General features: G+C 38.0%; 1 protein-coding gene across 1 annotated transcript; it reads right to left on the reverse strand.

The window, feature by feature from the left end:
- Window positions 1-16465: 16465 nt before the first annotated feature.
- On the reverse strand, window positions 16466-23016 carry NDUFA4 (NDUFA4 mitochondrial complex associated). The gene is made up of 4 exons (XM_055314893.1): window positions 22858-23016; window positions 21434-21522; window positions 20697-20757; window positions 16466-16682 (listed from the first exon to the last, which is right to left on the reverse strand). Exons 1-4 carry the CDS (start codon window positions 22897-22899, stop codon window positions 16626-16628), a joined length of 249 nt encoding a protein of 82 aa, XP_055170868.1. The 5' UTR covers window positions 22900-23016; the 3' UTR covers window positions 16466-16625.
- Window positions 23017-23561: the final 545 nt, after the last annotated feature.

Consider the following 23561-nt stretch of genomic DNA (forward strand, 5'->3'; position numbering starts at 1 on the left):
TGAGTTTGAATGTAAAGTTCTGTAGATATCTGTGAAATCCATCTGGTCCAGTGTATCCTTTAAAGCTCTTGTTTCTTTGGAGATGTTGTGCTTAGAAGACCTATTGAGGGTAGAAAGAGCTAGATTGAAGTCACCAAGTATAAGTGTATTTCTTTACTTTGATTAATAATTGGTTTAAGTATTTGGCAGCTCCCACATTCGGGGCATATATATTGAGGAGTGTTAAGTCCTCTTGTTGGATAGATCCTTTAAGTATGAGATAGTGTCCCTCTTCATCTCTCACTACAGTCTTCGGGGTAAATTTTAGTTTATCTGATATAAGGATGGCTACCCCTGCTTTCTTTTGAGGACCATTTGAATGGTAAATGGTTCTCCAACCTTTTATTTTCAGGTTGTAGGTGTCCTTCTGTCTAAAATGAGTCTCTTGTAGACAGCAAATAGATGGGTCCTGCTTTTTTATCCAGTCTGAAGCCCTGCGCCTTTTGATGGGGTCATTAAGCCCGTTCACGTTCAGAGTTACTACTGACAGATATGAGTTTAGTGTCATCATGATATCTATTCAGTCCTTGTTTTTGTGGAATGTTCCACTGAACTTCTTCTTAAAGGGGAATTTTAAGAGAGCCCCTTAAAATTTCTTGCAGAGCTGGTTTGGAGGTCACATATTCTTTCAGTTCCTGCCTGTCTTGGAAGCTCTTTATCTCTCCTTCCATTTTGAATGAGAGCCTTGCTGGATAAAGTATTCTTGGTTGCATGTTTTTCTCATTTAGGACCCTGAATACATCCTGCCAGCCCTTTCTGGCCTGCCAGGTCTCTGTGGAGAGGTCTGCTGTTACCCTAATACTCCTCCCCATAAAAGTCAGGGATTTCTTGTCTCTTGCTGCTTTAAGGATCTTCACTTTATCTTTGGAATTTGCAAGCTTCACTATTAAATGTCGAGGTGTTGAACGGTTTTTATTGATTTTAGGGGGGGATCTCTCTATTTCCTGGATCTGAATGCCTGTTTCCCTTCCCAGATTGGGAAAGGTTTCAGCTAGGATTTGTTCAAATACATATTCTGGCCCTCTGGCCCTTTCGGCGCCCTCGGGAACCCCAATTAAACGTAGGTTTTTCTTCCTCAGGCTGTCATTTATTTCCCTTAATCTGTCTTCATGGTCTTTTAATTGTCTGTCTTTTTCCTCAGTTTCCCTCTTTGCCATCAACTTGTCTTCTATGTCACTCACTCGTTCTTCCACCTCGTTAACCCTCGTCGTTAGGACTTCTAGTTTGGATTGCATCTCATTCAATTGATTTTTAATTTCTGCCTGATTTGATCTAAATTCTGCAGTCATGAAGTCTCTTGAGTCCTTTATGCTTTTTCCTAGAGCCACCAGTAGCTGTATAATAGTGCTTCTGAATTGGCTTTCTGACATTGAATTGTAATCCAGATTTTGTAACTCTGTGGGAGAGAGGACTGTTTCTGATTCTTTCTTTTGAGGTGAGGTTTTCCTTCTAGTCATTTTGCTCAGTGCAGAGTGGCCAAGAACAAGTTGTATTGGGAAAAGGAGAAAAAGAGAGAGAGAAAAAAAAGGAAAGAAAAGAGAAAAAGAAAAAAGGAAGAAAAAAGGAAAAAAGAGAAGAAAAAAGAAAGAAAAAGAAAGAAAGGAAAAAAAAGGGTGGGGAAAGCAAACAAATCAAAAAGCAAAACAAAAACAAAAACAAACAAACAAAGAAACAAAAAACACGGGGGAGTATCTTCTGATTCTGTAGACTTTAAGTCCCTTGACTTCCCCTGGAACTGGTCCGTCCAGCTGGTCTTCTGGGGGAGGGGCCTGCTGTGCTGATTCTCAGGTGTTAGCACTTGGGGGAGCTGCTCTGCCCCTGCCTGCTGCTGGGCTCAGCGGGGGTTGTTTACCCCGTCAGTCCCCAGGAGGAACAACCGCAGTTGCTATGGCAACTCTGGAAGCCTGGATTCAGCCTCCGCAGGAACTACGGGTCTCGGGGCTCTCGGTTCTCCGTCTGCGGGGCCTGGAGGCTCCGGGGCGGGGCCGCTGATCTGCTCAGCTCGGGGCAGGAGCGTCCTCGCTGTCCTGGGCCCTCCCGGCCTCTGCCTGTCCCGGGGGAGGCCGGATCCTGGGCTGTGTCCCGGCGCCCTGTGCTCCGGGGCCTGCGCTGTGGGATTCGCGCTCCCGCCCCGCAGCCCCCTCCGCGGAGCCGCCGCCCGAGCCCCTCCGAGCTGCTCCGGGTCCCGCCGTGCGCGCTGCAGCCCTTAGGGAGCTCGGCGCACTCTCCCGGGGCGCAGGTGTCTGTTAGTGTCCCCGGGAGCCCGAGGGCATCCCCGCGCTCCTGGGTCCTGCTCCAACTCCCTGCGAGCCCCTTTCCGCCCGCCCGGGAAGGTTGGTGCAGCTCCTGCTCCTCCGGGACGGGGCTCTCCTGTCCTGGGGACACTCGCCCCGGCCTCAGCCCGGCTCCTCGCGGGGCCCCTCCCCCTCGGAGGCCTTTTGTTCTTTATTTCTTTTTCCCCGTCTTCCTACCTTGATAGAAGCGCGAACTCTCCTCACTGTAGCGTTCCAGCTGGTCTCTCTTTAAATCTCAGGCCGAATTCGTAGATTTTCAGGATGATTTGAAGGTTATCTAGGTAATTTGGTGGGGACAGGTGATTTGGGGACCCTCCTCCTCAGCCATCTTGCCCCTCCTCCCTGTATATTATTTTTCAAATAGCCTCTCAGTTGGACTTCCTAATTCCAATGTCTTCTCTTTTTAACTCACCATATAAAACTATACCAGACTAATCTCTTAAAGAGAGCCCCTATCTATCTAATGATTGAGAGGGACATATAAATGCTCCTCTCCGGGGCGCCTGGGTGGTTCAGCCAGTTGAGCATCTGACTCTTGATTTTGGCTCAGGTTTTGATATCAAGGTCCTGGGATGAAGCTCCACATCAGGCTCCCCACTCAGCAGGGAGTCTGCTTGGAGATTCTCTCTTTCTCTCCCTCTGCCCCTCCCCTCATTTGTGAACTCATGTTCTCTCTCTCTCTCTTTCTTTCTCAAATAAATAAATAAATCTTTAAAGAAATAAATGTTCCTCTTTACTATATAAAATTCAATCTAGTCTTTTCTTTCTTTCTTGATCTGTCCTATCTTATTTATTGCTATCAGCTTACATACTTTATTCTATAGACCTTGTACCTTATATCCCTATTTATCACTGTCCAAATATGCCTTTTGTTGAAAATTAACAAGACAGGAAACAACAAATGTTGGAGAGGATGTGGAGAAGGGGGAAACCTCTTGCACTGTTGATGGGAATGCAAACTAGTGCAGTCACTCTGAAAAACAGTGTGGAAGTTCCTCAAAAAGTTGAAAATACAACCTAGCAATTGCACTAGTATTTAGCAATTGCACTTTGGGTATTTATCCAAAGATACAGATATAGTGAAATGCCAGGACACTTGCACCCCTATGTTCATAGCAGCAATGTCCACAATAGCCAAACTGTGGAAGTAGCCATGATGTCCTTCGACAGATGAATGGATAAAGAATATGTGATACATATATATATCATATACATGGAATATTACTCAGCCATCGGAAAGGATGAATACCCACCATTTGCTTTGATGTGGATGGAACTAGAGGATATTATGCTGAGTGAAGTAAGTTAATGGAGAAGGACTATCATATGGTTTCATTCATATGGGGAATATAAGAAATAATGAAAGAGATTATAAGGGAAAGGAGGGGAACTGAGTAGGAAATATTAGAGGGGGAGACAAATCATGAGAGATTCCTAACTCTGGGAAACAAGCAAAGGGTTGAGGAAGGGGAGGTGGGTGGGGTGTTGGGGTAACCTGGTGATGGGCACTGAGGAGGGCACTTGATGGGATGAGCACTGGGTGTTATACTATATGTTGGTAAATCGAACTTCAATAAAAACAAGTGAAAAAATACAGAAAAAAATAAAAATAAACGCCTTGTGGGAGGTAGAACAGTGGCCTCCCAAAGATGCCCACACACTAATCCCCAGAAGCTGTGAATATGTTTGAGCATATTGGCACATGGCAAAGGAGAATTAAGGTAGTTTTACTAGGGTTCTTATAAATGGAAGGGGGAGGCAGAGAGAAAAAATTAGAGTTGGTGGCATGAGAAGGGCTCAACCAGGCATCACTCACTCAGAATATGAGCCATGGAATATGGGCAGCCTTTAGAAGCTAGAAAAAGCAAGGAAATGGACTCTCCCCTAGGACTTTTGCAGTGGATTCTCCCCTATGACATCCAGAAAGAATGTACCCCTGCCAATACCTTAATTTTAGGCCAGTATGACCCATTTTGTACTTCTGACCTCTAAAATGATAAGATGATAAATCTGTATTGACTAAGCCAAAAACAAACACAAACAAATATACCTTTTGTTTTCCTGTGTCCAACAACATATAACAAGAGCAGTATAAACCATAAAACAATCACCAGAATAATTAAAGAACTGCATTTGAGTTCCCTTCCCTCTGTACTCCTCTCCCACTCATATACTTATCCCTAGCTACTTTCCTACAAACTGTATAAATCACCAGAAGATAATGAAACCTGTAGCAGGAAGGAAGGATTATACTTCTCCTCCATGAGGCCTGGCATTTTTACACAGTGGTTAAGCATGTGCACTCTGGAGTTACCCTGCCTGGTTTCAAATCCCATTTCAGTAATTTGTGTCTATGTAACCATAGGTAATTTACTTAACTGCAATACTCATTTATTCATCTGTTAAAATAGGAATAAAAATAGCCCAAAGGCAATGAAAAGAGCAAGTTACAGTCAAGGCAAAATTGAGCCACTCCCACCAGGTTTGCCGTTTTGTAAAGGTGGATCATTTTGCAAATGGCTTTAGGTCTCAAAATTACTGACACTTTTCATGCACTACCCTGACAGGCATAGTTGGAAGTAGAGAGGATCTTACCAGGGAAGAGGTATGGTATATAGTGGAAAGAAAATAGACCTTGGAGCTATGTAGATTTGGATTCAAACAACTGCTTCTATAAGCTAGTAGTGTGACTTTAAAATCACTTTTTTAACCAGCCTCTCTGAACTTCATTTCTTCTATATGAAAATAAGTAAAATAAAACAGCTCAATAAGACTGATGAGAGGATAAAAAGTGAGATAACCCAACCAAATAACCTTGCACATTCAAACATGAGCTCTTGCTCTCCCCTCACTATCCATTAACAGAAGCAAAATTAATCCCCCTAATTCCTGAAGCTTTATTTTTTATCCCTAGCAGTCTGATTATTCAATGTTTCTCCATATGCTTTGCTTTCTAAGCATTTCTTTCCTAACACAATATTTCATTAGGTTTGTACTCTTAATAAGTAATATAAATTAGCTAAAATGTCTTTCTGTTTTCTTTCCAGTGAACTAATTCTCACTACATTCTAATAAATAAATAGCACTATATTTCTTGCAATTTTTTATGATCAGTAATCAAGTCTACATGTTTACATGCCAGCAAATACCATACTCATTTCTTCTCCTGCCAACATTTTCTTGAATTCAAAATTATATTTATTTGAAGGTCAAGTTCAAAACTAAAATTAAAATTATTTTTGTACCAACATTGACCAGTAATATGATCTTTTTGTTTGTTTATAGACCTAAAAATTAATAATAGGCATCTAGTTCTGCTCCTCCCTGGAGTAATTTACTCTCATTATCCACTAGGTCTTTTGTTTTATTTGTGTAGAGTAAGGAAACTAAAAGAAGAAGACATTTAATGCTCATAGTCATTTTCCTTCAATATAAAAAACAATTCTATAAATTTATTCATGACTGTTAGGCACTGTGGGATTCTAGTAAAAAAGGGGGGGTATATCACCATATTATAATGATAAACTACAAATGCCTATATACATTATTTTTCTAGAGTAATTCAAATTAATAGCTTCCATCTAGAAATGTCATATAAGGTGTCTACATAGTAAACAACTGTCAGTAATTAGAGTTTTCAACCACTATTTCATTGCTGTTTTATATGTGATCCCTTCAGGCTTATAAAAAAAACACATTTTAATGCAGTTTATTTTCATTTTAATAACCTATAAGCACTTGAGCTTTTGCTTCTAAACATTCATTCAAAATTCAACTACCATCTACAAATTAAGTTATACAGTCACTGAGAAAATGTCTATAAATCAAAAGCCTCTGCAATCACATTGGATATTTGTGGGCCTATTAAATAGAGACACAGTCAGGCTTTGAGGATATAATGATGAGCAAAACAAACATAGATGCTGTTCTTATGGATACAAGAAAATCTCCATATTGCACTCAAGATGTATGAAATGGAAAAGTAGATTTACACAGAGTTTTGGTAGCCATTATAAATATTAGAGCCATGGGCATGTATTATGAGAGGTCCGAGCAGGGAAAGAATCTAGGCTGAAAATCACATTCTGGATTTTTTAAAATCTTCCTTTCTTCTCTCTCTCTCTCTCTCTCTCTCTCAAGTAGAGCAATTTTAGGTTCACAACAAAATTAAGAGGAAGATAGAGAGATATCCCAAATACACCTTGTCCCTAGACATGCATAAATTCCTCCACTATCAACATCCCTGACCAGAATGTTACATTTGTTACAACTGATAAACCCTACATTGATTCATCCTAAACCCATAGTTTACATTATGGTTCATTCCTGGTGTTGTTAATTCTATGGGATTGGACAAATGTATAATGACATGTATTCATCATTATAGTATCATACACAGTATTTTCAGTGCCTCAAAAATTCTCTGTGTTCCACTTATTCATTACTCCCTCACTATTGCCACCATCCCCAACCCTTGGTAACCACTGAACTTTTTACTGCTTCTATAGTTTTGATTTTTCTAGAAAGTCATATAGTCAGAATCATACAGTATTTATAGCCTTCTCATATTGGCTTCTTTCACTTAGTAATATGTATTTAAGGCTCCTCCTGTCTTTCATGGCTTGATAGTTCCTTTCTTTTTAGTGCTGAGTATCATTCAACTGCCTGGATGTAAGTTTATCCATTCACCAGCTAAGGGACAATTTGGTTTCCTCCAAGTCTTGGCATTTATGAATAAAGCTGCTATAAAAATCATGTTCAGTTTTTGTGTGGGCTCATGTTTTCCATCTCTTTGGATAAATACCAAGGAGCATGTTTAGATTTGTAAGAAACCCACCAACCCACAGTTGTTTTTCAAAGTGGCTGAACCATTTTTTCTAGGCTTTCTATACTGTTCATTCTACTAGTGTATCCTTTTGCCAGTACCAACACTGCCTTGTTTACTGTAGCTTTATACTAAGTCTTGAAATTGGGTACTGTCAGTCTCCCAACTCTATTCCTCACCTTAAATATTGTGTTGGTTATCCTGAATCTTTTGCCTCTCAATATAAAATTTACAATCATTTTGTTGATATTACCAAAAAACCCACCAAAATTTTGATTGGGATTTCAATGAATCTATAGATCAAGTTATGAACAACTGACATTTTGAGGATATTGAGTTTTCCTATCCATGAGCATGGAATATCTCTCTACTTACTTAGTTTTTTTTTTTAATTTCTTTCATCAGAGTTTATAGTTTTTCTCATATATATCATATATATATATCTATATATATATAGTTAGATTTATATCTAAGTATTTCTCTTGTTTTGGATGCTGATATAAATGGTATTGCTTTTAATTTCAAATTCCATTTGCTTATTGCGGGTATACAAGAAAATGATTGACTTTTTAAATACTTTTTTACTTATCTTTTTTTAGTAATTTCTATACTCAATGTGGGACTCAAACTTACAACCCAGAAATCCAGAGCTGCATGCTCTTCCAATTGACCCAGCCAAGTAGCCCAAATGATTGACTTTTGTATATATATTAACCTGTATCCTGCAATCTTGCAATAGTCACTTATTAGTTCTAGACTTTTTTGGTCAATTCCTTCAGATTTTCTATATAGGTAATCATGTCATCTGTGAACAAAGACACTTCATTTCTTGCTTCCCAATTGCTGTAACTTTTCTTTCCTTTTATTGTCCATTTGCTTCCATGATGTTGAGAAGGAGTGGTAAGAGGTCATCCTTGCCTTTTTCCTGATCTTAGCAGGAAAGTTTTCTCTTTATTGTGATGTTAGCTATAGGGTTTTTTTGCAGACAAACTTTATCAAGCTGAGGAAATTTCTCTGTATGCCTAGTTACTTAGAGTTTATCATGAAGTTTTCAACATCAGGTTTTGTCAAATATAGTTTCTGCCTCTACTGATAATAAGTATGCAATTATTTTTTTTTGGTCTGTTGATGTGACAGATTGCATAAGTTGATTTTCAAATGTTGATCCAGACTTGCATATTTGGAATAAATCCCACTTGGTATAATTTTTTATACATTGTTGCATTATTTTTGCTAATGTTTTGTGTTAGACTGTTGTACCTAAGTTCATGAGAAATAATGATCTATAGTTTTCTTATCTTGTAATGTCATTGTCTGGTTTTGGTATTAGGGTAATGCTGGTCTCACAGGATGAGTTAGGAAGTATTCCCTCTGTTTCTATCCTCTGAAAGAGAGAATTAGTATAATTTCTTCCCTAAACGTTTGGTGAAATCCACTATTAAACACCTGGGTCAGGGATCCCTGGGTGGCGTAGCGGTTTGGCGCCTGCCTTTGGCCCAGGGCGCGATCCTGGAGACCCGGGATCGAATCCCATGTCGGGCTCCCGGTGCATGGAGCCTGCTTCTCTCTCTGCCTGTGTCTCTGCCTCTCTCTCTTTCTCTGTGTGACTATCATAAATAAATAAAAATTTAAAAAATCCATAAAAAAAAATAGACACCTGGGTCTGGTGCTTTCTGTTTTTAATGGTGATTCACTATTGACTCAATTTCTTTTATAGATATAGGCCTACTAAGATTGTCTGTTTCTTCCCATGTGAGTTTTGAGAAATTGTGTTGCTCAAGTAATAGATCTATTGTATCTAAATTATCAAATTTGTGGGTTGTTCATAGTATTCCTTTATTATCCTTTTAAAGTCCCTGAGATATGTAGTAATGGTCTCTTTCATTTCTGATAGTAGTAGTTTGTATCCTCTTTGTTTTCCAGATGTCTTTTCTAGAGGCTTATCAATTTTAGTGATCTTTTCAAAGAAAGAGTTTTGGTTTCATTGATTTCTTGTTTTCATTATCATTGATTTCTGTTCTAATTCTTATTATACCTTTTCTATTCCTTACTTTGGATTTAATTTTCTCTTCTTTTTCTAGTTTCCCAAGGTGGAAAATTAGGTTATTTACCAAGATCTCTCTTCTTTTCTAATATTAAACTAAGAATCAATGACACAAATAACCAGAAAATCCCCAAATAAAGTGGAGATTAAACAATACACTCCTAAATAACATATGGGTTAAAGAAGAAATCTCAACAGACATTTTAAAATATTTTCAACTAAGTGAAAATGGAAAGACAGAGTATCAACATTTGTGGGATGCCATGAAAGCAGTATTAAGGGAATTTATAGCATTGAATGTACATTAGAAAAGAAAATGTGATTTATCACGGTGAATGTTCTGTGTAAGCTTGAAAAATATATATATTCTGCTGTTGTTGGATGAAGTAGTATGCAAATGTCAATTATATCCCATTGATTGATGCTGCTGAGTTCAGCTATATCCTTACTGATTTTCTGCCTGTTGGATCTGTCCATATCTGAGAGAAGGGTGTTAAAGTTTCCTACCTAGGTGATGGATTCATCTATTTCTCCTTGCAGGTCTATTTTTTGCCTCAGTATAGTTTGACACTCTTTTGTTAGGTGCATACATTAGGATTATTATGTCTTCTTGTAGAATTGACCCCTTTATCATTATGTACCACCCCTCTTTATCCCTAACCCTCTTTGCTTTGATATCAACTCTGTATGAAATTATTACAGCTACTTCTGTTTTCTTTAGTGTTAGTATGGTATACTTTTCTCCATCCATTTACTTATAATCTATATGTCTTCTATTTGAGTGGGTTTCCTATAAACAACATACAACTGGGTCTTGTTTTTGACCCACTCTCACAATCTCTGTGTTTTAGTTGGTATATTTAGATCATTGTCATTCAAGGTAATTATTGATATAGTTGGAATAAATACTACATATTTGTCATTGTTTTCTATTTGTTGCTCTTGTTTCCTGTTCTTTTTTTTTTTTTTGTCTTCTTTTTTTCTGACTTTTATGGTTTTAACTGAGCATTTCATATGAATCCATCTTCTCTCTCCTTTCTTAGCATATTTGTTTCCTTGGCTTCTTTCAGGATTTTTAAAATTTAAAGTTGATTTTCTATAGTTTGAAAATAATATGCCTCTGTGTAGTGTTTTTGTTATTGTTTGTTTTTGTTTTGGGGGTTTTGTTATCTACTTGGTGTCCCTGAGGTTCCTGGATCAGATCTGTGGTCTGCTTTCTGATACTAATTTTAGGCAATTCTCAGTCATTACTGCCTCAAATGTTCATTATGTCCCTTCCTTTCTTCTCCTTCTTGTATTTCTATTACATGCATATTACACCTTTTTTTAGCTGTCCCACAGTCCTTCGGAATTGTTTCCTTTTTTTCTAGTCTCTGTTCATTTTTTCAGTTTTTGCTCAGAGATTTTTTTTTCCTCAGCCATATCCAGTCTATATGAATTTTTAATTGAAAAAAAAAACCTTTAGCTTCTAGTCACTAATTTAAAAGAATTTAAATTTAAAAGAAACACTTGATCAAAGAATAACAGTTTTCCTATTTGTGTAAAAATCTAAAACCATTTCGGATACTTACTTTTGCTCAACTCCGTGGGATGTCATTTGTACCGTAGTCCATATGAAAAAGGCTTCTCAGGAGTTGTTCCATGTGATGACCCTATCCCATATCATTTCTCCTCCCTAATTGCTCACCTCCCACCTTCCAGCTACCTTAGGTCCTAAAAAAGCAATAAAAAATGTAAGTACTAGGAAATAGTTTAATGATAGTATGACACTTTGTATTAGTCACTTTTTATCCAGTTTATTATTCTGCTATAAAATATAAGGAGAAAATGAACAAAACTTTTATTTAAGTCTACTCAGTGGTGCACTAGAACCAGTTCACATCAGTTCCTAGGGCTGAATCTTCTCATCTTTTCCCAAATTGTGATCAATCACACCAATATGGTGCACTGAACCTGCATTGAACCCTGCCATGATGGGTGTATTAGTTTTCTATTGCTGTAACAAGAAATTACGATGAATTCAGTGATTTAAAACAAGTTAATATGTTAGTTATGTAGGTTAGAAGTCTGTCACAAATCTATGAGGTGCCTGGGTGGCTCAGTCCATTAAGCATCCAACTCTTGGTTTTGGCTCAGGTCATGATCTCATGGGCTATGGGATTGACCCATATGTCAGGCTTTGCAGTCATCAGGGAGTCTGCTTGGGGATTCTCTCTTTCTGAGACCTCACCACCCCCCACTTGCTCATTCTCTCTCTAAAATTAATACATCTTAATAGAAAAAAAAGGAAGTCTGTTACAGGTCTTATTGGACTGAATTTCTTTCTGGAAACTCTAAGAAAATCCATTTCTGTAGATTTTCCAGATTCTAGAGGCCTCCCACATTCTCTGGCACATGGCCTCTTTCTTCATCCTTAAAAGCCAGCAACATTGTATTTCTTTGATCATTATTTTATAGTCACACCTCCTTGTGACTTTCTTCTTTAGCCTGTTTCTTCCACTTTGAAGGACTCTTCTAATTACACCGAGTCCTATATAATTCAAGATAATGTCCCTGTTAAGGTCAGTGGATTAGCAACATTAATTTCATCTGCAATTTATTTCTCCTTTGCCATTCTTAGATTCCAGGCATTAGGAAGTGAACTACTTTGCGGGGGGTGGGAGTGGGAAGGGGGATTAATCTGCCAATAACAGAAATTGGTAAATACTACAAATCATAATTCTTCCTCCCAGAAAGCTGGTTGTTAAACATTTACCAGCACATCACTGCCACAAGTAATCACAAAAGAACATCAGCCAAAACTCTTACAAGAATTATAGGATTAAAGCAATTTACAGAATCCTAACAAAGTTGCTTTGTACCTTAAAATGTTTAAATACACTAACTAAAAAGGATAAATTACTCTTTGAGTAGTTTAAAACAAATTAAGTTTACCAAGTATCTTCACTTAGGATGAATTATTATGGAGTCGAAAATCTTATATAGCATTACTTCCTTTCTGGTAAGGAACAAATAGTAAAGTGCTATTATAAAGTACATAAGCTGTTGTCTTTTTTTTTTTAATTTTTTTTAAATTTATTTATGAGAGTCACACAGAGAGAGAGAGAGAGGCAGAGACACAGGCAGAGGGAGAAGCAGGCTCCATGCAGGAGCCCGACGTGGGACTCGATCCCAGGTCCCCAGGATTGCGCCCTGGGCCGAAGGCAGGCACTAAACCGCTGCGCCACCCAGGGACCCCAGCTGTTGTCTTTTAAGATTAAAAAAACAACAGCAGGGAAGAGACTTAAGGATTTTTTCCAGATGCTATTTGTCATTGATACAGTATCAAAGAATTCTTTAAGATCATGCATAGATTAACTCAGTATCATTTTCAACCTAGAAGAAATGACCTGCATATTAAGATTTTAATTCACTGAGTCATAATGCAAACCAGAGAAGGTGGAACATTATTATGGCATGCTATGTGGGTAGGCACTGCTTTAGCAAACCTATTGAGAAACATAAATCACATCACTTCTTAAGTCTTACAGCTCTGGTATAAAGGTGGCCCTTGTCCACATATTAAAATCAATTATATTTACAATAAAGGATCATTTGATCATTTTGTTGATAGTTGGAGAAGTTTTACTAAATAGTAATTTTCTTTAAGGTTTATATAATATAGCTTTTAGAAATTTCTCATTAACATTTCTCATGGAATGAGAGGAAGAAATAAACTCCAGGGTTTATAGTGATAATAGCTAACAATGTAAGTAATGATTATCCTGCCAGGAAATATACTGTTTCTTACATATATTATCTTATTTAATTCTAAAGACAACTCTATGAGACAAGTCTACAGAGATCAGAGAATGAACTCTTACATCAAAGTCCTTGGATTAAAATCCTGGTTCCACCACTTCCTAATCATGTTTGACCTTGGGCATATTTTTATGCCTTGTCAAAAAGGGGTGGGGGAGGAGTAATAAGTCTGCCATACAATGTTGTACCCATAATAAATTAACATATATAAGGAGCTTAGTGGTGCCTAGCTAAATAATGTTTTCTATTATTAGTTTCATCCTGTTATAAGATGCCCTCTTATAACCCTGTTTCATTACCCTACATAATCAAGAGAAGTGGAGAGTGCCTCCAAAAATGAATTCTACCAACCATCCCAGAAGAAAGGGAAAACTGATACAATGGGACATGTTAAAATGTAGTAAATGTGTATACAATTTTTATGTATAATATGTATTTTTTCTTTATTGCATTTCAATATTCATTAATATAAATGGTCTGTTTTGCTTAACACTAACTGGTGTTTGTTAAAATTAACAAGGTTCCTGGGGCACCTGGGTGGCTAAGTCAGTTAAGCATCTGCCATCAGCTGAGGTCATGATCCCAGAGCCCTGGTTTAGACCCCCACATTGGACTCTCTGCTCAGCAGGGAGCCTGCTTCTCCCTCTCCCTCTGCCTGAGGCTTCCCCTGCTTGTGTTCTCTATCAAATAAATAAGCTCTTAATACTGAGGTTCTTGAATGCCATATTGGGACATTTTTGAAAAAGCAATTACAAAATAGCATCTAACATATCCTCAACATCACAAAAAGTCTTAGACATATATTTTTTGTGAATTATTTTAACTGTGTTGAGCATGCACTGCTTCTAGAATTGGAAACAATAAAGCAAAAAAGGAAAATGGATAGTTTTGGCAATGACTATGGTATTGAGGACTCAAGGATTTTTTTTTATTTTTATTTTTTTAAATTTACTTTATTTTATTTATTTATGATGGGCACACAGTGAGAGAGAGAGAGAGAGAGGCAGAGACATAGGCAGAGGGAGAAGCAGGCTCCATGCACCGGGAGCCCGACGTGGGACTCGATCCCGGGTCTCCAGGATTGCGCCCTGGGCCAAAGGCAGGCGCTAAACCGCTGCGCCACCCAGGGATCCCTCAAGGATTTTTTTTAAATAAAAAAATGATATCTGGTTTTATTTGTGCCTATACTTATTTTCTTCATTCAGATTCATCTTGATTGCAGTGTGAAACAAAATAACCTTCAAACTCCAGAACAAACTGGATACTATTTTAGAACAAACATAATGCCCTAGTTGAAAAAATGCTCTAGTTTAAAAACCTATTAAAAATTATCAATTGAGGAAAAATCAACTGGGGTGGTAGTGAGGAAGCATAGCTCAGAGTGCTTTTGTAAAAGGTGTTTCACCATCTCCAATTCTGATTCTCTGCCTCTCTTAAGAGTCATCCGTATTCACTTTGCTTTGTTCCAGATGCTTACTGAACTGGCCCCTTTTGAAAAAAATCCATTTAACAAGTATTTATTAAACACCATCTATGTGCTAGGTACCACTGTAGGTGTTATGGATACAAAAGATGAAAATACTTGTCCATGGAGCTTAAATTTTAGTGAGGGGAGAAGTTTAAACAAATAAAACTAATTACATATTAAGACAGTAATAAATTAGAATAAAAGTGATGGTAAAGCAGGGTGCAAAATTTTGGACAGGGAAGGCCTCATTAAAAAGGTCAACATGAGAAAGACTAGAAAAAGTGAGAGCAAACCATGCCAATATTTGGGGAAGAGAATTCTAAACCAAAGATCAAATCCCCAAGGCAGAAATATGCACTGGTGTGGAAGATCAAGGAAATCCACTTGGTGGTGTGTGAGCACAGTAGAAAATAATGGAAAGTACAGGGAGAAAGTTGAAATATCTAGCTTTTGAATAAAATGGGAAGATGTTGGTGGGCTTTGGTAGGCTTTGAGGAAAGGTTTGTCATATCCTGACATATATTAAAGATTACTTAGGCTGCTGTGTTGCAATCCATAGACAGGGATATTAGAGTATTTTAATTAAGGTTAGCTGACAATGGCTTAGGACCAAGGTGATAGGGGAATTATATGTTGAAAACAAGGAGATTCTAGGTATATTTTGGAGGTAGAGGATACATGACTTATTGATACATCCAGGTATTAAAAAAAGTTAATGAAGACTGAGAATTTTGGCCTTAATTATGAGAATGGTGTTCCTATAAACTGGTATGATTGAAGACAGTGCAACTGAAGATTGTAGATGTGGAATCTGAGAGGTTCACAAATTGGACATGTTAAATTTAAGATGCCCATTAGACATCCACATAGAACGAGTGAATATAGACATATCCATACATAATACGTGTATATGTGTATATACATATATACAAATGGGAAAACATTTGGTCTCAAAAATTACCTAGGATATTCACATCATATTTGAAAATACGAGACTGGATGAAGACTGCAGATAATGAAAAGGTCCTAAGTTTTTTCTTTGGAGTATTCCAATATTAAAAGGCCACATAAAACAAAAAAAAAACAAAAAAATAAATAAAAAAACAAAAAAACAAAAAAATAAAAGCTCACAAAGTACACCAAGAAACTGATTAGAAAAGCCAATGATGTAAAAGGAAAAGAAAGTATGTTATTCTAGAGACTACAAGATGAAAATGTTTCAAGAGTCATGTCAACTGTTAGGTCAAAATGAGTACTGATCCTTGACTTTTGAATTTAGAAACATGGAGGTAGGTCACAGACGACCTTAACAAAAGCACTTTTTAGTGGACTAGTGAGGGTAAATCCTGATCAGGGTGAATTAATAAACTTGAAAGAAGTGAAATTCAGTGTGATTTTTGCTTGGCTTTCCCCCCCCCCCCCCCAAGTACATACTGGAAGCACATGCAAATTCTGAAAGCTGCAATTTATCAAATATACATAAATGCTAATCCAAGACATCAGTATTTAAATGATTTGTTTGGTGACTTCATTAAGAAACTGACAAAGCAGTGCTGTGTGATTAAATCAGTACAGTAAAAGCATAATGACTACTACCTCCATGAATTAGATGAGACTCAGATCCAAATACAATCCCTGATAAACTTGAAAATCTTCAGCACAGGGGTATGCCATGGTAAAAATCATTAACAACTAAACACGCTTCATCATTCAGTTGGAGAAATCCAAATGTTTCCATTTTACCAATGCCAGACACTTGAGTACTCTTCATGATCTTTGCATTTGCAAGTATAATTTCCAGTACCAGTTGTTAAATATACTCTAGTGAAGTTACCAATGTCCCATACAAAAAATGAAAAGTGTTTTGAGCAACTTAAAGTCTTATCTTCAAATTACACAAATGGATGGAAATTCAACAAATTCCTTAAATTCTAAGTTTATTTCCTATACTCTAAAGTTCAGAGCAAATTTTCAGCATTAAATAGTGACACATATCAAGTTTCAGATATTTATTATTCAGTGTAAACCCCAACACAATACACCAACATGATTTCGTGCATTTAGAGGGGAAATATTTCCTGGATAAGTGGAAAATTGTGCGGATGGCTTCTGGAAGACCTTCATTCTAAGCAGCTTTATAGTGAAACATTTCATTTAGAAGTCTGGACCTTCTTTCTTCAGTTTGCTGTAATCTACATTCACTGAGTAGAACTTGGAAAAGAAAAAAGATATTTTAGATAATCTATCAAATACAGAGAGATGGTACAGAAGTTTTAGAATTTTTTTATTCAGCTTTCTATAGTAACAATTACGGGCATGAATTTTTTATTATGGATATTTAACAACATAAAAATCATCCAAAGAAAGATGCCAAAATTCCAGTCCTTTAATAAATGACTTTGTTAAGGTAAAAATATTCAATCTATCTCAGAAGAAGTTAGTATGTTCCTTCAATTTCCTAAGCCAGACTGCATCGATATCAAACTAATATCTATTTCTGGTAGAGAAGTTTTTAAATACTACTGTATTTTTGCTTCTAAATAATATCATGTTTAAACATTAATGCATGGAAACTTGTAATTTCTAAAAATTTCCTTATATTCAACTAAAATTGATATGAGAAATAAATCTATGACTGCTTTAGAAAAACACTGCCTCAAACTCTTGATAGCTGTTTTTTTTAATGATCTATATTTGAAACATCTCCAAAGTTACTACTGAGAAAACATCAGGATTTATACATAAGCCCAAATAAGGCTATACTCTTGGGTTTACTCATTCTTGTGCCAAAAAACACTGAAGAGGTTGTGATATAATTACTTGAAGACCACATTATTTTTACTCCAAAAGAATTAAAACATCAACATTTTCTTCAGGGTTTTTAAAAAGGTCATAAATCTGTATCTATTATTTCTTCAAACTCTTTATTTTTCCAAATATGCCCTAATTTCTTTGCCTCTAACTGAAAAATTCTTAAGTTTTTATAAAAAGAAACATTACCAAGTTTTAAAGCCTATCTTTGAGATACACACAAAGATGCATAGACAGAGAAGTACAAATAAGCCATAAAGCAACAATCTTTGTTCTGACATTGTTCTTATGAAGCAACTGAACCTAAACAACCAGATTTTTAAAAAGAAACTAATTGCTCTACCTTAACATGTTAACAAAATTAGAGGAAATATTCAAAGAACTACAGGCTATATATTAAGAACATAAACACCGATTAGGTTCTTCTAATGGATGCCAGACAATGTGGGCACAATGCTTTGTTTTCTTAATTATCACAGCCTTTATCAATCTCACTAGTGGTATAGATGAGGCAATTGAAGATCAAGTTACAAGACTCACCAAACACTGAATGAGAAGCAGGATCAAGCCCTTAACACTCGTGCAGAGTGGAAAGGTCACAGTATCTTTGCCGATTTTCTCAAAACTAAGCAAGCTTCTGATCAATTTGCTTCTATTAGGTTCCATGTCCCTGTATCAAAATTCTCTCTTGAAGTAACGAAGTAATTTTCAAATCTGTTTTATTTCACCTTCTATGACCCTTTTCTTTTTCTCAATTTAATGGTGACTACCTGGAAGGTCTCTGGAACAGTAGCTGGGAATGAACACATATTCTGATAATGGCTTTGGGACATTTTATTTCATTGAGTGTGTTGCTGAGTTTATGTTTAATAAATCTTATTTTATTTCTTATTTTAATGTTTAAATCTTATTTTAGTTCTTTTGTTTGTCTTAACTTTGGCTAGATTTGCCAAAACCTAGTGGTTTACAACAAAGGCTTGTTTTTCACTCACATTATAAGCCATTTGGAAGCATGTTCTCTTCATTGCAATTCTGGGTTGAATAACACTCAACTGTCCATTTTGGTTTCAGGACAGATAAAGAACAATGCGGGAACCACACACTGGTTCAGAAGTGGCAGATATCATTTCCTCTCACTTAGGATTCTCCAGATTTAAGTGATGTGGCCAAAAACAAGTCTCTTAAGTGAGCCACAGTGAATGTGGAAAATACCTCACTGTTTAGGTTTAGAAGCAGTAGCAAGCTTCATTCACCCTAGGCTCACAAGTTTTTGGACTGGGTTCCCTTTTGTTTCTGCTTACAAATCACCCAATTCTTCTCTAAGTTCAGCTCTTGGCAAATACAGCAAATAATAGTCCACTAACATCCTGTTTTTCTACAACAAGCTCTTTAGACACATGTCCACCTTACAAGTTACAACAGGTGATATTTTATCAAATATTTTGCCATTATATGACTCATCTTTCCAGTATCTAAATCAATGTCATAGCTACTTATCCCATCCATGCCACACAAATTAGATTTCTGTTGCAGCAACATTCCATTTCCAGTTCATATGTCCTCATAGTGGCATGTGTTATCATAGTGCCAGGGAATTGTTAATTGCCTTTATTATCAGAATCACCTAGGGAGCTTTTTGAACTATACCTACCCAGAGATTCCAATACACAATTTGTTGGAAGAACCAATGCCTGTTTTTTTTTTTTTTCCTCTTTTTAAAAGTTCATTGGATGTGAAATCATTTTCTCTAGAATGTACTTAAGTAAACTTAGAGGAAAAATAAGTCAGGATGCTCATTTATCAATTTATCATTTTTTTCAAGTTAAAACGTAATACACAGGTAAGATGGCCCAGTAAACTTCACCAGTGCTTTTTTATTTGTTTCTTGTAGAGAGATCCATTTACGAATCTGGGAGCCAAATTATGATCAGACAATTAAGTGGAAAGCTTGGAATCAGCCACAGGCAATAACCTCTTAAAAGTTGCTCTCATCAATAATGATAGCATGCATCTCCATCATGGGTGTAGATCTGCTAAATGGTCCTGGACACTCATTGGTCAGAGCACCTCTCCTTAAAAGTATTTAACCAAACGCTATTTCTCGTTTGATGAAGCAGCTTAGTACACTTTCCAGTGTACGTAGTGAGTTATATACTTTAAATAAGTAAACTGCATTGAATGTGAATTATACTCTAATATAAACTGCCTTGGTTTTAATATCTTCAGAGTTTGTCTTCGCATGCAGAATTTTTACACATAAAGAAGCTTATGTTTAGGGTCTTAGACTTGTGACAACATGGATGAGCTTTAAGAGTATTATGCTAAGTAAGATACATCACACAGAGAAAGACAAATACTGCATGATACAACGTTTATGTCAAATCTAAAAAAGCTGAACTTGTAAAAGTAGAATGGTGGTTACCAGGGGCTGGGGGCAGGGGAATTGAGATGTTAAGGTACAAACTCACAACTAGTAAATAAATCCTGGAGATCTAATACACAACACAGGACTTACGGTCAACAATATTGTATTATAAACTTCAAAGCTGCTAAGACACTAGGTCTTAATTGCTCTCAACACGCAAAAATATTATGTGACACGATAAAAGTGTTAGGCAATGCTAACACAATAATCATACTGCAATATATAAATTTATCAAACCAACACCTTATATGCTTTAAACTTATGTTAATTTTATATGCCAATTGTATCTCAATAAAGTACATAAATGGTCTCAGTCCATAAACTCATTCTGTTAAACTGCAGTTCCACAAACCACTTTTAAGGAAAGATGTCAGTTTATTTAGAAGGTTCATCGTAAAATTTAAATTTCAACTGAATTTCATTTCTTCCTAATTACTCTCAGCGGAAATATTTCAATCATACCAACAAGAAAGAAAAGGCAATCAAACTATCCACTGCAATAGTGCTACTCAAAGTGTGGTCCACTGACCAGCAGCATCAGCATCACCTAAAACCTTGTTAGAAATGCAAATTCTTAGTCTTCACAACAGATCAACTAAATCAGAATCTCTGGGGATGGAGTTTAACAATGTGTTTTAACCACCTCTCCAGCTGAGACCTATGTACATTGAAGTTTGAAAACCACTGCACTAGATGATGATTCAAGATCTAAGAAAACGTCATACGATAGCTATTCCATCTCCCTTTTTACTTAGTCAAATCATGAACACGTTAACTTAATTTCACATCCAGAAACTAAAGTCTATGAATAAAATCCCTAGAAAAACTTATTTGCTAGGGAAATAGGCTTTAATTTCATAGAACAATCCAGCAGTTCCTCCAAAGTTCATTATAATGGAATTTTACATGTACATCCAGTTTCAAAAAAAAACCTACTTCCTGAGTATTAACACACTTTCACAGAATTCTGAAATAATTTTGTAGCTTACCTTGTATTGATCATTGGGACCCAGTTTGTTCCAAGGTTCTGGGTTATTCTTCCTATCCCAACTAAAAGGAACAAACATTACAATTGTTATAGTAATAAAAACACTACTTAAAATAGTTTTGTACTTCCTAAGAAGCTAGTGTTTGGAATACAGCTCATTTTCTATTAGATTAAGTATGGTGTGTTTTCATTAGAGTTGAAATAGAGATAGGCTCTATAATTAGCAGTTCCATATAATCAATTAGAAAAAAGGGTAGAACAGAAGGCCTCTGGGGCAGTGTATTTGTCCCTATCTTTATCACAGAAAACTTTAAACTTGGCTTTTACTAAAAAGGTGATGTACAGAAAAGCACATAGAGTAACGATACATTTTTTGTTGCCTGTTGTTCTCTAACTTCAAAAACAAGCATTCCTTATTGAGGAAAAGCAGACAAAAACCATTTACATTTATCAGAAATCCTGATTAAGCATTTTATAAAAACAATGGTCTCAATTCTCACAAGATTCCAAATAGATATTAGCATTTCTACTCTCCCCATGAGAAAAATGAGACTCAGGGAAATTTAGACAATTTTATGAACTGGAAGAGTAAATGATAACAGCAGGACCAGGATCCGAACTTCCTATATGACTACAAAACTTTAGGCTCTTTCAACTACATGACGTTGCCTCCCTAAAGGCTGTGGCTCCTAAAACACCTCCAAACCATCATCATTCTAAATATTTTTAAGTACTTACCTAACATCTGGATTGAACAATGCCAAGCGCAACACATACAGTGCTGCTCCAGTACCTCCTGCCCCAATAAATATGAAGAGGGGGATCAACTAGAAACAAACACAAAATACAGAAGAATTAACAACCAGCTTCAAATACCTAGATACTGAAAAAAGAAAGGCTACAATAGTTCCTACACACTAATTCTGAAGTCTCAAACAGCTGTTTTATGGTCTTGTTTTAAAATGTGAATAAAGGTAGACCTCTTATCGAGGCAAGATTTCTTATACCCGTGTTCAAAAGAAACAGAATTTCTGAAAGACGTGAAGATGAACTTTCAACGTGGAAAAAGTCACATTCAAACTCCTAAATTTCCAAGAAATCACAGCATGTCCTCTTCACCTCTCTAATATTTATACATTATTTCCATTAAATTTCCCAGCTTCCTTTATCTCGAGGCTTGTAAAACAACTTCTTGGCCTGCCTTATAAATAAGTGTCATGAAAAAACGCGAGTTCTGGGACGCCTGGGTTGCTCAGAGGTTGAGCGTCTGCCTTTGGCTCAGGGGGTGATCTGATCCCGGGGTCCAGGACCGAGTCCCGCATCAGGCTCCTTGTGGGGAGGCTGCTTCTCTTCTCTCTGCCTGTGTCTCTGCCTCTCTCTCTCTCTCTCATCTCAATCTAATAAATGAATAAATAAATAAATAAATAATTAATCTCAAAAAAAAAAAAAGAAAAAAGAAAAACATGAGTTCTGTGAAATAAAGAGTTTGAATGAACAAACAGGCATATGTGTCACAAAGATTGGTTACATGCTTAAGTCTCTGAGAACATACTGCTAACCATGCTCAATAAGTACACCGTGGGCTTAAGACAGAGGCTTCGTATTTGAGTTTTAGGACCCCTAAACGTAAATGCTGGAGAGAACACTGAAATGCTCAAGAACTTAAAGGCGGGCCTCCTCTGCGCTACCGAACCCCACCCCCACCCCCACCCCCACATGTCAGGACGTCAAGACAAATTGAGGATCCCATTCCAAGACCGCAGACCTTTATTTGCCACCCGGCCTGGTGGTGCAATGCAGTAAGCACCAGCTCTTGGAGATGGCGTAACAGGTAGGACACCTGACCTGCTTGCTGGTCTCAACCCACACAGCGCACAGCTATCCCTGGGTCCGACGCACAGACCAGAGAGTGCGATCCCCAGAGGGTTCCAACACTCGCCCGTTTATTTTCCTTGAAGGTTCCCTCACCTTCCGCCTACCAGCCCAAACCCCTCAATGCGTCGCGTGGAAGGTCAGAGCTCGAGGGCCCGGGGCACCTGGGATCCGGCCTCGAGGAACAATCAACGACGGTGGAGGAGGAAGAGGAAGCCCCCAGGGAACTGAGGAAGCCGCAGCTGACAGAATGGACGACTGAAGACACTGGGGAGGGGGCCCGAACTTACGCTCGGATGCTTCCTGGCCTGACCGATGATCTGGCGTAACATGGTTGCGGCACAGGCCTCCCGCGCGGGACAAGGAAAGACCGAGTTGCCGCAAGGCCCGGAACTCAGAACTGCCTCGACAGAGGAGGAACGGACGTCCAAAGTCACCCAGGACCTCCTACCTGAAGGCCCCCTGGCTCGGAGGGCGGCTCGCGGCGGGAGGGCCCGGATGCGGCTGTCCTTGACAGTGCCTGCTTTGACCCGGCGCCTCATGCGTCTGCTCTAACCTGGCCAGACCCTCAGCGTTCCAGGCCCGAGCGCAGCATGCTCATTCCTGCGCTACAGATGCTGCTGACCAGGTGACTGCTGCGCCGAAGCTAGAACGCTTTGACTGACCAGACAGGCACTTTCTCGGAAACACACGCGTTGAGACATGGGGTGGGCGGGGTCTTCTTGGGAGGTCCCCGGCCAGCCGGTCCGCGCGCTAAGGCGCTGGGGGCGCGCGTGCCGGCCGCGCGCCTGAGGGCCCTGACGGGCGCTGAGGGAGCTGCGCGGCGCCTGCGGCTGCTGGGCGTCAGGCCCCTGGGGAGCCGGCCGGGTCTCTCGCTGCTAAGGTCAGCCCCTGCGGTTTAAGAAGACTGCAGCTGCTTCCTGTCTCCCACTGTCGCTTCTTACGGGCAGAAGTGAAAAACTAGTAAATGACTTGAAGACGGCAGCAGCCCTCT

The sequence above is a fragment of the Nyctereutes procyonoides genome, unplaced genomic scaffold (assembly GCF_905146905.1).
Source record: "Nyctereutes procyonoides isolate TBG_1078 unplaced genomic scaffold, NYPRO_anot_genome, whole genome shotgun sequence".
Taxonomy (NCBI): Eukaryota; Metazoa; Chordata; class Mammalia; order Carnivora; family Canidae; genus Nyctereutes; species Nyctereutes procyonoides.

Excerpts from the sequence above, each read along its gene's own strand:
- NDUFA4 (XM_055314893.1), bottom strand. The coding sequence starts at position 22,899 with ATGTTACGCCAGATCATCGGTCAGGCCAGGAAGCATCCGAGC. Across the intron at positions 21,523-22,857 it reads AGGCCAGGAAGCATCCGAGC|TTGATCCCCCTCTTCATATT; the intron begins GTAAGTTCGGGC and ends GTTTGTTTCTAG. Across the intron at positions 16,683-20,696 it reads GTCCCAATGATCAATACAAG|TTCTACTCAGTGAATGTAGA; the intron begins GTAAGCTACAAA and ends TTCTTTTCCAAG.